General features: G+C 36.1%; 1 protein-coding gene across 1 annotated transcript in view; it reads left to right on the forward strand.

Annotated features, from left to right (window-relative positions):
- LOC106050814 (low-density lipoprotein receptor-related protein 2-like) overlaps positions 1-15518 on the forward strand; it is a 61360-nt gene that overhangs the window by 17956 nt on the left and 27886 nt on the right. Inside the window, exons 5-10 of the mRNA XM_056013564.1 lie at positions 989-1099; positions 2634-2744; positions 8367-8474; positions 9544-9651; positions 9828-9938; positions 13470-13577. Coding sequence (XP_055869539.1) covers positions 989-1099; positions 2634-2744; positions 8367-8474; positions 9544-9651; positions 9828-9938; positions 13470-13577 — 657 coding nt within the window. The remainder of the gene's footprint in view (positions 1-988; positions 1100-2633; positions 2745-8366; positions 8475-9543; positions 9652-9827; positions 9939-13469; positions 13578-15518) is intronic.

Genomic DNA, 15518 nt, shown 5'->3' on the forward strand with positions numbered 1-15518 from the left:
GCTTTCTTTGAATTCTTCTTTTCCGTGTTAATGTCCCAATAGGAAGGTCTTTGTGAGCCCTGAGGACTTGTGACGTGGTTATAAACTTTATTTTAAAGTTTTTTTGTTTTTTTTTATCAATAGTCAGCTGTCGTCGGGCTGTCGAATCTCCTTATTTGTGGTGCGCTCTTTGTAGGCAATACTTTGTATCCTTGATAACATGTCGATTCCATGGCTGGGAACCTCTTCTCTAATTCTGCAGTTAGCATCCAAGATTCGCAAGAATACAAGATTGTCACTATGACCAAGGAGAATATCAGTCTGAATTTAATGCCGAGGCTATTCCTCTGTCTTTTCAAAGCGATAACTGTGTATATAATTCTCTACGTCGCCCAACCATGCGGGACACCACTCACGCACGCTGACTGAAAAGTCAAGGAAAGTTAAATCTTTCATTTCTGCAAGTCGGACTAGAGTTACCCCACGTAATCTTCGCGGCGACAGGGAGCGCGGCTCAGAAAAAAAGAGGGGAGGGGAGAGAAGTAGTCTTCTCTGTATATATTATTCTCTACGTCACCCAATCATGCGGGACACCACGCACGCCGACTCTCTAAACCTTTCTCCATTCCCCTCCCGCCCGCACCCGCGCCTTCCTCGCTCCCCAGGCATGCGCACACAGTCATTTGCCCAAAGCCACCCATTTGGACAACTGTGTCTTTCAGGAAGTGTTCACTAAATAGCGGTACATGCTACGCCGCGTGTTGACTAGTGTAATTGTAGTATACTAAATAGAGCAGTGTGTAAAGAAGTTACATACATTTCTATAAATAAACCTTCTGTGATTATATTTTTAGTTATAACCTAACCCTTTTTTTTTTTAGTAAACAATACATTTGAATCCGAGCTAATCAAAAATAAATAATTTCAAAGCATCACTATAAAGGAAGAAAACTAGATATTGTTTAAAATATTTTCTTCGTATTTTTTTTTCTACATATTCTTTGTTTAGGAAACTGTACATTGGATGCCTGGAAATGTAAAAATAAGGAATGCATTAAACTGAACAAGAGATGTGATGGAATAATAGACTGCAGTGATAACAGTGATGAAATCGATTGTGGTTTGTTAAATATCGATTTTATTCAACCAATGTGATGCCTATTTCTAAAATTTGAACAGTCTAATTAGATCGACATAAAGTCTATATATATTAAGATTGTAAGCGAAATCTTTTGTATTTTGAGGATAAAGTTAACCCCGATCAAATCCATTTTATACTTTTCTAACTTGTCATGCTAAAATGTTGTTTTTTCATGTTGATCTTTTTATGTTTTGTACAAAAATGCAAGAGTTATTTTCAATTCCTCCTATTAGCTTCCATTCTCTTTATGGGTTCCAAAAATAGAAAACTGGGAGGACTAGTACTTCGAAAATAGATAAAAACGATTTTCATAAAAATTTGACAGTTTATAAATATCTTTTGTAACGCGCTATTACTACCTAATTAATGGCACAAGAAAATTGTTCAAAATATAATCATCTTAAATTTAAATCTGGTTTAGGCCTACATTTTTATTTTAACACGATTTCTGCGGGAACTAGTTTGTATTCAGTTAAGGTTTAAATAAAAATTAGATGTATCTTGCGAACCATTTTATGTAAACCCGAAGAAATAAATAGAATGAGAAATTTTTTACCTTCACCAGCTACATAAAGTTGCAACCACATACCTTTATATATATTATATCTAGACTGGAAAACTAAAGTAAGTCCCTATCCGTGATTGATCAACGCACAGACATATATATATATATATATATATATATATATATATATATATATATATATATATATATATATATATATATATATTGTAGTAGATCTATTTAAATGTACATAAGATGATTAAGATCAGCAAATATGAAGTATTTTGATCTGACTTTTTACAACATTATCTTAATGGAAACAAACAGAAAATGGTTTTATTTCATATATTTGGGTGAACATATAGTTCTTTGATTTATTGCCCATTCTAGTTAAAATCCGAGAAAATGGTATTGCAAAATTTCTTAACTTTGAAAAGTAAATTTCTTTTTCTAAGACGGAAAATATCGATTTTGCTAGATTCGACTTCCCTTACAGCTTGAAAAAGAGCTACGTACATAACAATCTATATCTATCTATCTATCTATCTATCTATCTATCTATCTATCTATCTATCTATCTATCTATCTATCTATCTATCTATCTATCTATCTATCTATCTTTCTATCTATCTATCTATCTATCTATCTATCTATCTATCTATCTATATCCATATCTATCTATCTATCTATCTATCTCTCTCTCTCTCTCTCTCTCTTTATATATATATATATATGAATTGATCAATAGCGGATAAGAATTTCCGTTTTCCAGTCTAGATACAATATATATAGGTCTGTGAGACGTCCAATCCCAAAATTCGTCATCTGTTGTATCTGTCACTTAGACTACCATTTACTTATTGCATGGCAGTGTGGACTGATGGTGTGATCTTAAAATATTGACGATGTCTTTAGGATTAATGATTGAGTTTTGTTTTCCATTAGTGGTTGAGTGAATCCTAATTCTATATACAGAAAGATGTTAATTCATTCTACTTTGTATTATAGATAACTGCACATCTTCAGCCTGGAGCTGTAATGATGGCTGGTGCATTGAAAAACAATTAAGATGTGATGGAGAAAAAGATTGTGATGATAATAGTGATGAACTTAATTGCAGTATGTTATAATTAATATTTGTTTTATTAATAAGTATGTGCTTCATTAAGATTAAGACTCATTTTGGTTAAGCAAATTAAACTTATAGCGTTTGAGTGGTAAAAAAAAAAACCACACTTGCTAAAGTATATATTTGATAATATTTCAATATAAGATTGGTTGATATAAATTGATAGTAAAATAAAAACAGCAGTGCTCTAACTTTTTGTTTGTCACGTGACCTTACCTCGTACTATCCACACGCGGACTTATTTACACACGCAGATTTGAGAAAAAGGGTGATCTCGAACTCATGACCCGGTGACCTCTATTTGTGCCGCTAGTTCATTTCTGAGCAACTAGTTTAAAACTAACCAGTTTATTTTTATTAAATATTAACTTCAGAAAACATGCTCACCTGTACCCACCGTCGCCATCACGAGTTTAAACAAGGTTCTTTTCGCTTTTTCGTTGTCCTGGTTACTGCGTAATTTATTCTTTTTTATATAGGTCTTTCACCATAATCCTCTTACAAATCAAGCTCATTACAATAATTAATTAGTTCATTATTAGTTCAACTTTAAATCACTATGCGCTGGGGCGCGTTGGCTGAGTGGCTTCTGAGCCTAGGGTCCTGAGTTTGAATCTTGGTGAAGACTGTGATTTTTAGGGCGCCCCTGAGTTCATCCAGCTTTAATGGGTACCTGAATTAAGTTGGGGAAAGTAAAGGTGGTTGGTCGTTGTGATGGTTACATGACACCCTCGTTAACCGTTGGCCAAACAAACAGATGACCTCAACATCATCAGCCCCATAGATCGCAAGGTCTGAAAAGTGGTACTTTCCTTTACTTATTTAAGTGCTATCAACCTTTGAATGATTGTTACCATTTAACACCTAAGTATAGTACAATGCCATGTAGATGTTGGGTTGTCAAACTTCCTTTGTCTAGAAAAAATGGCATAAACCATTTGGCTACCTAAAAAAAAGAGCTCGTTTTGAAATCCTTGTATGGATTAGGAACTTTTATTTGGGATTTGACTTGAGTTGAGTTGTGTTTTTGATCATCCTATGGCAGCACGGGAACTTTGCCCCCGGATACCCAAACACCCCACATGTCCACAAAAAAGATTGGACTACAACACACTGACAACACTTTAGCATGAAAGATACACTAGACAAGAGTAATTTTTGTAAAAAAAATTGGGAAAAAATGGGGGAGGGGAGAAGAAAGCCTCCTCAAGCCGACATACTTACCACTCTGCTAGTGAAGTGTTTATAAAAAATAAGATTGTATCTATTATTTGTTTTAAACTCACTTTAAAGCGGCGATCTATAAAGAGGAACAATCAGTAGCATTTTCGTTCAATAGTTCGAGATACAAAACAAAAAAAAATTGATTACCAATACTTAACTCTTTCTCTCCGTAATTATTTTCCACGTTCCGATGGCATTATTAATTTTGCTGATTTGAGATTAAACTTTAATAACTTTTTTTGTATGAAATCATGAAATGTTACTTAGGTATATGATTATAGAGAAATTCATGCTCTTTTTATCTGTGGCATTTTACGTCTCGAGAGACTATCTTTTCCCTTTGCAACTTCAGTAGTTTGGGAGGGCAGCCTATTTTCCTCAGGAGTTTGAAAATGCCACTTTAGTCAAATCAACAAAAACAATGTACAGGGGTCTGTCTCTCTCTCTCTGAATTTCTCCTGCAGTAGTCGTAGAGAAGATATCATGTCTATAGTGGATCTACCACTCCTGAATCCACACTGAGACTCTGGGTAGACTCTAGAAGCTATCACCTGCAGCCTGGATAGTGCCACTCTAGCAAAGATTTTGCCCACTATACTGAGGAGAGAGATACCCCTATAGTTGTTGCAGTCACTCCGATCCCCTTTGTTCTTGTATATTGTGACTATAGTTGCGTCACGCATGTCCTGTGGGACATGACCTGTTTCCCAACAGCGGCAGAGGAGAATATAGAGTTCAGGGAGCAGGAGTGATTCGTTGACTTTCACTACTTCCACTGGGATACCATCACTCCCAGGAGATTTTCTATTTTTTAAGCAGTTAATTACTTTTTTGAGGTCACTAAGGCTCGGAAGCTCATCTAGGCATTCCAGTACTGGAAGATCTGGTAGAGAAGCCAGGGCGACATCGTCTACTGTATTCTGTGTGGCATAGACTTCGAGGTAGTGTTCTGTCCATCGTTCTAGCTGCTTGGCTTGATCTGTAATTTTTTCTCCTGATTTGGATAGAAGGGGGGCAGGCTTAGACGCTGTTGGACCCAGGGCCGCTTTAATGACATCAAATAGAGCTTTGCTATTTCCTGAGTGGAGACTGTCTTGGATTCTGTTGCAGGTATCCCTCCAAAAGTTGTTAGCACATTTTCTAGCCATTTGTTTCGCCTCTTTATTAGCTTTTTTGAAGGCCTCCAAAGATTTTGGATTAGGCTTTGTCTTGTGAGCGAGGTGTGCAGATCGTTTTTTCTCGATGCAAGGTTCCATATGTGCTAGATTCGCCTCAAACCAGTCTACATTTTTGTGTTTTTGAGGCCCAAAGGCAGTGATTGCTGAACTGTAGATTACGTCTCTTAATTTCTCCCATCTGATAGAGATGTCTTCTTCATCACTTAACGAGGGGATTGAACTGTTCAGGAGCTCACCAGAGAGTGCACACTTCTCTGGGTCACCTACATGGTTGACGTTAATTCGCCTAGTTCTGGGTTGAGTGGAAGTGTAAGCCTTGAGAATTAGCTTGATTTTGCTTAGCACTAGTGAATGGTCTGAGTTGCAGTCCGCACTGTGGTATGAACGGGTGTGGATGACACTTTTCAGATCCATCTTTCGGGTGATGCAGAGGTCAAGCTGGTGCCACCTTTTTGAGCGTGGGTGCTGCCAAGAGACTTTATGGCGTTCCTTGCCAGAGAAGAATGTATTTGTTATACACAGTTCATGAGAGCTACAGAACTCGAGTAGCCTTTGGCCATTGTCATTTATTTTGCCAACACCATGAGGTCCCAAGCATTTTGGCCATGCATCATTTCCATCACCAACACGGGCATTAAAGTCTCCATTTATATAGAGGTGCTCGGATTTTGGAATACTTTTAATTACGTCCTCTAGAGCTTGAAAGAATCTGTCTTTGTCCTCTTCTGGTGCAGCAAGGGTTGGTGAGTAAGCATAGATTATATTAACTTTCCCTTGCGGTGATGCAAATTTCATGTGTGCTACTCTTTCATTGCCAATGGGAAACATTGCAATGCAGGGGACGAGACTGTTTCTTATTGCGAAGCCAACGCCATGTATTCTAGGGCTTTGTTCTGGTTTTCCTTGCCAGTAGAATGTATAGTTGCTTTCTGTAAGAGATCCACTGTCTGCCAGTCTGGTTTCTTGCAGGCAGGCCACATCAATGTTTAGTCTGCTGAGTTCTCTGTCGATGATAGCTGTTTGTCGCATGTCGGTGACGAGTTCAGGGTCAGTATTGAAGCCAGGACACATTGTCCGTATGTTCCAGCTTGCTAAACGCATTAATGTTGAGGGTTTTCTTTTGATTTTATTTGCAGGTGCGGGTGAGCAGCTTGCTTTTTGATTTTGTCTTAGCACCAGCACCCAGTGGTGCGGCAAGCTGTGGCGGGATAGCACTTTATTGTCCGAGGGCTGCTCGGCTTAAGGCAGGCAGTAGCTATCCAGTGAGGCTAAAAAGCCCCTCCTACCGTCAAGAGTGGTCCCTGGCGTTCCAGCTTACGCCAATCAGCTAGGAACTTATCACCGGTAACTACCACTCTCCGTGTTTTTTTCAAAGACATTACTGTCAGAGATGGAGTGACCTCTTCATTGCTGGATGAAAGCCTGGGCGGTAAATTTGCGAGTGCTGGGCTGCCCACACGTCAGCACACGCCTCTCTTCCATACTGACCGGGTCCAAAGGGATGGCGAGCCATCACAATTTGGGGACAGGTGGCTGCAGGAGTTTGCCAGAGAGCAGTAGTCTTACTACTGTCCCCCCGCCTACGGGGCTCCAGGACCGGATTTTCTGTTAGGGTTTACTCCCTTAGCCTTAGACCTTACAGGGACACACACACAAGGCAGTGCGGCTATTGACCTATAGCTAGGGGTTTGGTTTGTGGGCAACAGGGCGTGTCCGCACGCCGACGGGCCATGCCTGCCTCACATCTTGGGGCCAAACCTCCTCCGAGACCCTTGCAGTTTAGCCTGACGCTTCGCAAGCTCAGTTTCCATCTGCCACCACGAGGAGGTACTGCATAGGACTTGCTGTGGAGAGGCTATGTACTGGCAAGAGAGACTTACAAAATTGCTCCCCTTTCACAGATGCTAGCCAGCGGTGGCAACAAGTTAAGCTACCACACTAGACGCTTCACACAGCCATTGGACAGACGCTCTTTTTATATAACAAAGTTTATAAACCAAAAAATAATTTTAATTTTTAATGAGATCAAATCAACGCTGGTATCGCCAGTTAGGAGTGAAAGAGTTAATTAACTAGTTATTTATTTTTTTTTATTGATCATGTTTTGTCAGGTAAAAGAAATAGTTGTGCGAAATTTTAACTTGATCCGAGATTGCTGGTCGAAGAAATTACGTGTACAAACTTTTGACCAGACAGCCAGACAGAGAGAGTTGATAATATGGAGAACTTAACAGAAGATGTAAACTGCAAAAGTCAAAGTACGTCTTGGCTTGTCGCTTTCCTCTGTAAATAATATGGAGAACTTAACAGAAGATGTAAACTGCAAAAGTCAAAGTACGTCTTGGCTTGTCGCTTTCCCTAGACTCTGGACACTAAGTTGACAAGTAGAGCACTACATTGAAATTCTCAATGGAATTAAATGTCCAGGTGTAAATTAATGTGAAAGATGTTTGTCACTAGTAAGGCTAGACTGAAAAGATGTCAAAAAAAAAGAGATCTGTTCAAATCAATTCAACTTAAGCTGACTTTCAATGCTGCTCAAAGACGGAACCCGAACGCTGATCTTCAAAACGGCTAAAACAATTTTTCTAGAAATGTAGGCTATATGTATGATGTATATCGCTGAGAAAAGAATGACTAGCTCGTTGGCAATACGGAGAAAACTCTAATTTGACCGTTATCCTTTTTCAAGGTAAAAAAAGAAATAAATTTAAATTTGGCTATAAATTTGAATAAAAAAAAACCAGCGTAGTCAGGTGCATTGTACAGATAACAAAGTTGTTTAAAAAATTTAAAGTAGTTTTATGATACATTATCTGAGCTTTTCTTATATTTTTACATAAATTTAATATAGATTACATCTAGATTCTAGATCTAGAAGTAGATCTATAATCTAGATCTTAATAATTCTAAATCAGATGTCTAGATCTAGTTCGAGATATCTATATGATGAAAGTAACAATAAATATTTAATTAATAATAATTATATTAAAATAGATGTAAGGTGCCCTCTGTCCTATAGGGTAGAATCGTTCGTAAAAGGCGCTGACGGTGTCAAAATCATGACCTCGATATCGAGTTAGAGCTAAGAAGATTTTTAATCATTTTTTAAATCATTTTTTTAAATTTTAAGTTGTAAAATAGAGGTATTGCCTTTTTTTAATGTTTTTTTTTAACGTTTTTTTTCTTGTTTTATTTTCTTTCTAACAGCTTGCCCAGCCTTTCATTATCAATGTTGGAATAATGTATGCGTTCTTGAAAGCTCTAGATGTGATGGTTACTTCGATTGTCGCGATAACTCAGATGAAATGAATTGTAGTAAGTTATCTTTTATTTTTTATTCTCTAAGTGAAAATATGGGTACTTGAAATCGCTTTACAATACCTCTACTGAATTTGTATCTTCGTGGAAACTTCTGGGGAAAATCTGAACACGGATCTTGAAAACAGCTCCAAGAATTTTCATAGAAATTCGACAGTTGATTTACATCGTAAGTAAATACTCAGAAAAACACAAAGATAAAGGTACATTCCTCGTCCCATATGCTAGGACAAATTTGTACAAGTGCTCCTTCTTCCCTAGTGCAATTAGAGCATGGAATGGGTTGCCTGAGCTAGCCAGGAAAACCAGTGACTTGGCAGAATTTAAGTCATTGGTCAATATGCATGACTGAATGCATGACGCGTAGGACGTAATCATCTTCTTTTTTGAAGTAACGTCTGTATTATATAAGATAAGATAAGATAAAAGAACTACCTGCACTTTGGCTACGGTGGGAAAACTCTAGTTGGACGTTATACTTTTTCCCAAAAAAAATGTTCCTATTTTTTATCTAATGGTCATTAGTTATTAAGAGCAAAATAATTGCTCATTAAGCTGTTTTGAAGGAGGTACTCTCTTGTTTAAAAAATAACTTTATTAAGCTGATGTAATTAACTAAGAAAAAAATTTCCTTCTCACTCCAAAACAGATTCTTGGCTCAGAATATAGAAGATTCTAGTTTGGTACTATAGATGGAGACTTGGAAACACGGAAAGATAGATAGTATAGACAAGATTACTAGATCTAGTTACAGATATCGTAGTGATATTGTGCATTGATAAATTATATAATTATTAAATAAATATGTTTATTGTTACAAATAAATTCTAACAGTTTCTTCATAGGATGGTGCGCAAAATAGTTCCTGAATGTCTATCTATTTATTTTAGTCTTTACTAAAAAACATTCAGGAATTACCAAAGACTATAGTTCAAAGTAGAACAAATTTTATTTTAAGATAATTATATTTTTAAAAAATTATATTTAAAAAAAGACGTAGCTTAGAAAAGGCAATAGAGATTTTAAAAAGAAATAATTAAAAATGATTTTTTTACTTCTTTAACAGCTTGCCCAGCATTTCACTGGAAATGTGGTGATAATGTTTGTGTCGATGAAAGCCGAAGATGTAATGGATATAGTGATTGTCGTGACAATTCAGATGAAAGGAACTGCAGTAAATTATCTTTTATTTGTATCTTGTATCCAACTTAAACAATTATGGTTGCTGAAATCTATTTTGGAGTTTAGTTCGATTACTCCAATTAGTAATGGTAAAAATGTTGCTTAACTAATTCGTATCTGTATATAAAAAAAGATGTAAAGTTGTTCTATGTAGTGTCCGTATTCCAGTTAACTGCACGGCTTCTGGCTGGAGATGTAATGATGGCTCATGCATACAAACAGGTGGCAGGTGTGATGCATTTACTGACTGCAGTGACGCAAGCGATGAAGTAAATTGCGGTATGTTATTTTCCTATCTAAAGATTTAGATTTATAGAATTAATTACCTGTGAGCTCTACACCTTTTTGAAAGTCTTAGCCTGTGAGATACTTAACATGGTCTATATAATATATATTTTTGTTCTAAAAAGTTTCCCTTAAAAAGCTTTTTTTAGTTGTAAACATTTTAGAAGTATTTAGTCAACAAAAAATATCCAAGTCAATATTCCAGTGAGAAAAAAGAAAAGCAAGCAAAATGCCAATTGTAACGGATGCATGTGTAGTCAGATGTAGCTGAAGTATTTCTAAATATGCTTATGTAGACTAAGTGCGTGCGTACCTTGTATGATGTATTTTCAATCTGCGAGCTCTTCATGCACACCGTTACAAATATAGATAAGGTACTAAACAGGAGCACAGACTCAATGACCAAGTTGACTCAAGGTGAACTTCAAACAAACGTTTATTACAGAATGGGCCACAGTCTAGTCTGTCACTATAGAACGATGTTATCCCCTTGAGAATCTAGCGGTAACTGATTAATTCTAAAAGTCTATTCTAATCTCTAACCCAAAGTCTATGTCGTCACTAATAAATGTACGTTCACTGTCGGTCTAACAAAGTGTGCAACCCAACTAACTCAACTAGCTATCTAACACAATGCATGTTTCTGCAGTAGTCTGAAGAACCAATCCAAAAGAAATGATTGGAAGTAATTCTTTAACCGTTTACTTCTGAGCCTTCTGTGCGTATTTCGAAACAAAAAGAAAAAAAAAAGCAAAAAATTTATTATAATAAAAAAATGTGTTTAATTTATTTTTATAATTTATGATAGATTTGCATAGTGAGAAGGGAGCAAGGTGGCATCGTTTTAATCCTACCCTCTTCTTTTTCTGGGTTGGGAAATAATGTGTTGTAGACCATCTCTCCTACCCTCTTCTTTTTCTGGATTGGGAAATAATGTGTTGTAGACCATCTCTCCTACCCTCTTCTTTTTCTGGATTGGGAAATAATGTGTTGTAGACCATCTCTCCTACCCTCTTCTTTTTCTGGATTGGGAAATAATGTGTTGTAGACCATCTCTCCTACCCTCTTCTTTTTCTGGATTGGGAAATAATGTGTTGTAGACCATCTCTCCTACCCTCTTCTTTTTCTGGATTGGGAAATAATGTGTTGTAGACCATCTCTCCTACCCTCTTCTTTTTCTGGGTTGGGAAATAATGTGTTGTAGACCATCTCTCCTACCCTCTTCTTTTTCTGGGTTGGGAAGTAATGTGCTGTAGACCATTAGTCTTCATGTGAGATACCAATATGTTTTCGATTATTGTAGAAACATGTTACAACAATTTGACCTTGCTTGGCTTACACAAATTTTCAAATTATGCTTAATAATTTTTCTTTGTCCATAAGGTTTTGTTGAGCGCCAGGTATATACCCTGGCATTAGGGCAGCATTATCATCGATCTAATACTGTGATTTACAGCAGCGCATCTCAAACAGGGGCCTAGGAGGGGGCTAGATATAAATCCATGTTTGACTTTTAAAATATGTGTTACGTGTCCTCCTGAGGCACCTGAAACAAATGGACTCCAAACATTTTAAGAAGAAGTTACAACATGAGATTATTCTTGACTTTATTCTGATCGGTAGAATTTCTGGTTACTTCTACATTTCGTGATGTTAACTGCTCTTGCGTAACAAAAAAAAAAGTCCGCGAGAAGACGGGAAGCGTTGTCGAGAGGCCAAGTGCGATTGAACTTGGGCTTGGCTTGGCTACCTAGAAGGGGGCTCGAGTTCGACACCCGACTCGGGCAGAGTTGTGTTTATTAAGGCAGCACGGAAAACGAACTCCTAGATACCCCCTCCCCCCCCCCCCCCCCCACTGGTCCACAAATGAGATTGGACCAAAAGAGCTCTGAACATGCTATAAGCATGAAAGTAGCGCTATATAAATGCAATAATAAAAAAAGACGTCTCTTTTTATCACGAAGATGATCCTACGATGGTACGTTATATCGGATGTCTTCTGTATAATAGTATTGACCAGCCACTTTCTTTATAACATTTATTTTGAAATGCGTACTAACAGTCTCACTCTATTTTTTATGAGCTCTTCTAACTACAACTAAAAAGTATTAGAAAAAAAAAGCCGCTTTCATATCTTCGAAAAAAAATTCTAGCAAACAAGATACACCAACTTTATGAAACCCTTTTTTTCCCGATAAAACAAAAGTCTAAAAGGATTAGATTTAATGAGCATTAATTGCGTAAATTAGGATTCCAAATATATTATAAATATATTTGCAAAGAAACACTCGGAAATTTATGGTATAATTATGATTGTACATTTGTCTTTTTCATTATATCATTAAAGCCCTCTTGGACCCCACAGTGGGTGCTTACAGCGCTTTCCTAGACAGCAACTATTTAAATTCCGCGCAACGGGCGCCAGTTATGATCGCTAAGCCTCTGTTATAAGGAAGACATGTTTCTTCTGTGGCCAGAGTTTATATTTCATCCAGACCTAAGTAACTGACTGAGTCATATGACATATCTTTTTTATTTTTTTTTATTAAAGTCAACTTTTTAATACAAATCGCTATGTATATAATTATTTAAGATGGACTCCATTATGATTTAGTTTATACGTGTGTGCTGTCTTATTTCTTTTTTCTAAGATGCATTTTCCTTTCACACCTTTTTCAGTAATCAATTTTTTTTATGTGAATGTCTGGAAGCCTGACAAGATGTCCATTGCAAAACTATGGATAAGAAGCTATTATTCATTATGATTTAGTTTACATTTGTGTGCTGTTTAATTTGTTTTACAGGCTGATAGCTAGATGCATTTTTCCATAGACACCTTTTTCAATAATCCTTTTTTTTTTTGAGAATGTCTGGTAGCCTAACAAGATGTCCAATTCAAAGCTATGAATGAGAACCTATCAGGCGATATAACCAATGATTTTTAAAGCCCGTTTTGGCTAGTCTTCTTTATCTGGACAAAGCAACTATTTAGTTGGAGGATAAGGCAATGAGAAAAAAAAAGGACATGTGAACAAAAGTTAAAATATATCGGTTACTCACATGCTAAACTATATAGATGAAATAACATAGGCCTTTCTAAAGAATCATGTCACAAAGATTCAACATACGATTTTGCCTATTGATATTCCAAGACAAAGAATACATTGAAACTAGATACTCTGTATAAAAAAGAAAAAAAAAAGTAAAGTTCCCATTTCAGACCTTGAGGTCTATAGGGCAGATGATGTAAAGGTCATCTGTTTCTGTGGCCTACGGTTAACAAGGGTGTCATGTGGCCAGCACAACGACCAATCGCCTTTACTTTTCCCTAACTAATGTCGGATGTGTACACATTAGAGCTGGGTGGACTCAGAGGCGCCCGAAGATCCCGAAATTAAAAATCCCAGTCTTCACCAGGATTCGAACCCCGGTCCCCAAGCGCTTTACCTCTCAGTCACCGCGCCTCTAGTTACTCTGTATAGTTTAAGGCAACTTTGAAACTTTGTTTCTTCTTCTTAATTAAAGGTTGTTTAGCTCACCAGTTTCAATGCGGAAATAATATTTGTATACTTCAAACCCAAAGATGTGATGGAAGCATTAATTGTCTTGACAGCTCAGACGAAATGAACTGTAGTAAGTTACAATTTATTGTTTATCATTTTGTTTAAAAAAAAAAAAAACAATGGTGCCTGAAATCACTTATAAGCTGTAAAACCTTTATTCTTATTTAACAATATCAAAGACTTATGGATTATCTTACATGTGAAAATCCCAAATCTCTAGAAATCCATTTTGGTTAATTAAGTCAAAACACTGTGACAAGTTCCCGGTCTTTGATTTAAATGAAGTCCTATTTTAGCTAGTATCAATAGTACACAAAGTAAAAGCTCTGATTAACTGAAAACTTATATAGGCCTAAAGGGAAAGTCATAATAGAAAAAAAGAAAGCTTGGAGAAGGTAAGGTGCCACCATTTGTGAATCGCTTTAGACAAGTCATGAGAATAAGTGATTCTTGTTGCCTAACAAAACTGACACAATTAAAGACAACAAATTAAAAAGGTAATAAACGAAACAAAATTAAATCAATAAAAAAAAAACTTATACCAACTCACTCTGTCTGTCTGTCTGTCTGGTAAAAAGTATGTACACGTTATTTATTCGACACCCAATCTCGGATCAAGCTGAAATTTTGCACGATTATTTCATTATATTATTAATAATAATAAAAAAAAAACAATTATTTGTGGGTCTGTTATTTGTTAATTATTTTGTTTGGTTTAACAAGGAAAAGAATTTGTACTTGACTGAGGTGGTGGTATAAACTAAATAAGTCCCTTTTATAGGTTGTCGATTTAAAGTAAAATAACCAGGGCCGGCTTTACAAATTGCAGGGGCAAATTTAATGGATGCTTTTTTAAAAATAACAACTATTACTATTAATTATATTCTTATATCAACATTTATTGTAAAGCAACACCAATAAGAGTAAACTCAGGCGTACCTCAAGGAACAGTCTTAGGTCCACTACTATTTTTAATGTTCATTAACGATTTACCACATTGCATTAGTTCAGGAAACAAAACCCAGATTATTCGCAGACGATTGCATAATATATAGAACAATAAAAACAACACAAGACACAGAAATTTTACAAAGAGAATTAAATGAATTACAGAAATGGGAATCAAATTGGAGCATGTCTTTCTACCCAGAAAAATGTCAGTTGTTAAGAGTAACAAAAAAACTAAAACAAATTAATTCCACTTATCTTATTCATGGCAAACCAGTAACACAGACTAAAAACGCAAAATACCTAGGTGTTATAATAAATGAAAAACTGTCATGGAATCCACGTATTGATGAAACTACAAAAAAATCAAACAAAGCATTAGGATTTATTAAAAGAAATTTCTATAAATCAAATAAAAACATAAAACTAAAATGTTATTTAACCTTGGTTAGGCCAATAATAGAATATGCATCCTCCGTTTGGAACCCCTCAACTCAAGAAAACATTAAGAAACTGGAACAGACACAAAATAGAGCAGTGAGATTCATAAAAAACGAATATTCACATTTGACTAGAGTAACACCTTTAGTAAAATCACTAAATTTAGAAAGCCTTCAGGACAGAAGGCTCAAAAGTAAAGTAGCAATCATACATAAAACACTGAACCATAATCTTCAAATACAAAAACAAAATTTAATAAAATACTCTGAAAGACACAAAGATAAAGGCACATTCCTCGTCCCATATGCTAGGACAAATTTGTACAAATACTCCTTCTTCCTTAGTGCTATTAGAGCATGGAATGGGTTGCCTGAGCTAGCCAGGAAAACCAGTGACTTCACCCACTGGCCTACTGCCTCCATCACCATCTGTTGTGGTGTTAATGAAAAGTTCGACTTCAAAGTAGCAACTATACATAAAACACTGAACCATAATCTTCAAATACAAAAACAAAATTTAATAAAATACTCAGAAAGACACAAAGATGAAGGCACATTTCTCGTTCAAGATGCTATGACAAATTTGTGTAAATGCTCCTTCTTCCCTAGTGCTATTAGAGCAT

This window comes from Biomphalaria glabrata, chromosome 16 (genome assembly GCF_947242115.1).
Source record: "Biomphalaria glabrata chromosome 16, xgBioGlab47.1, whole genome shotgun sequence".
NCBI classification, from domain to species: domain Eukaryota; kingdom Metazoa; phylum Mollusca; class Gastropoda; family Planorbidae; genus Biomphalaria; species Biomphalaria glabrata.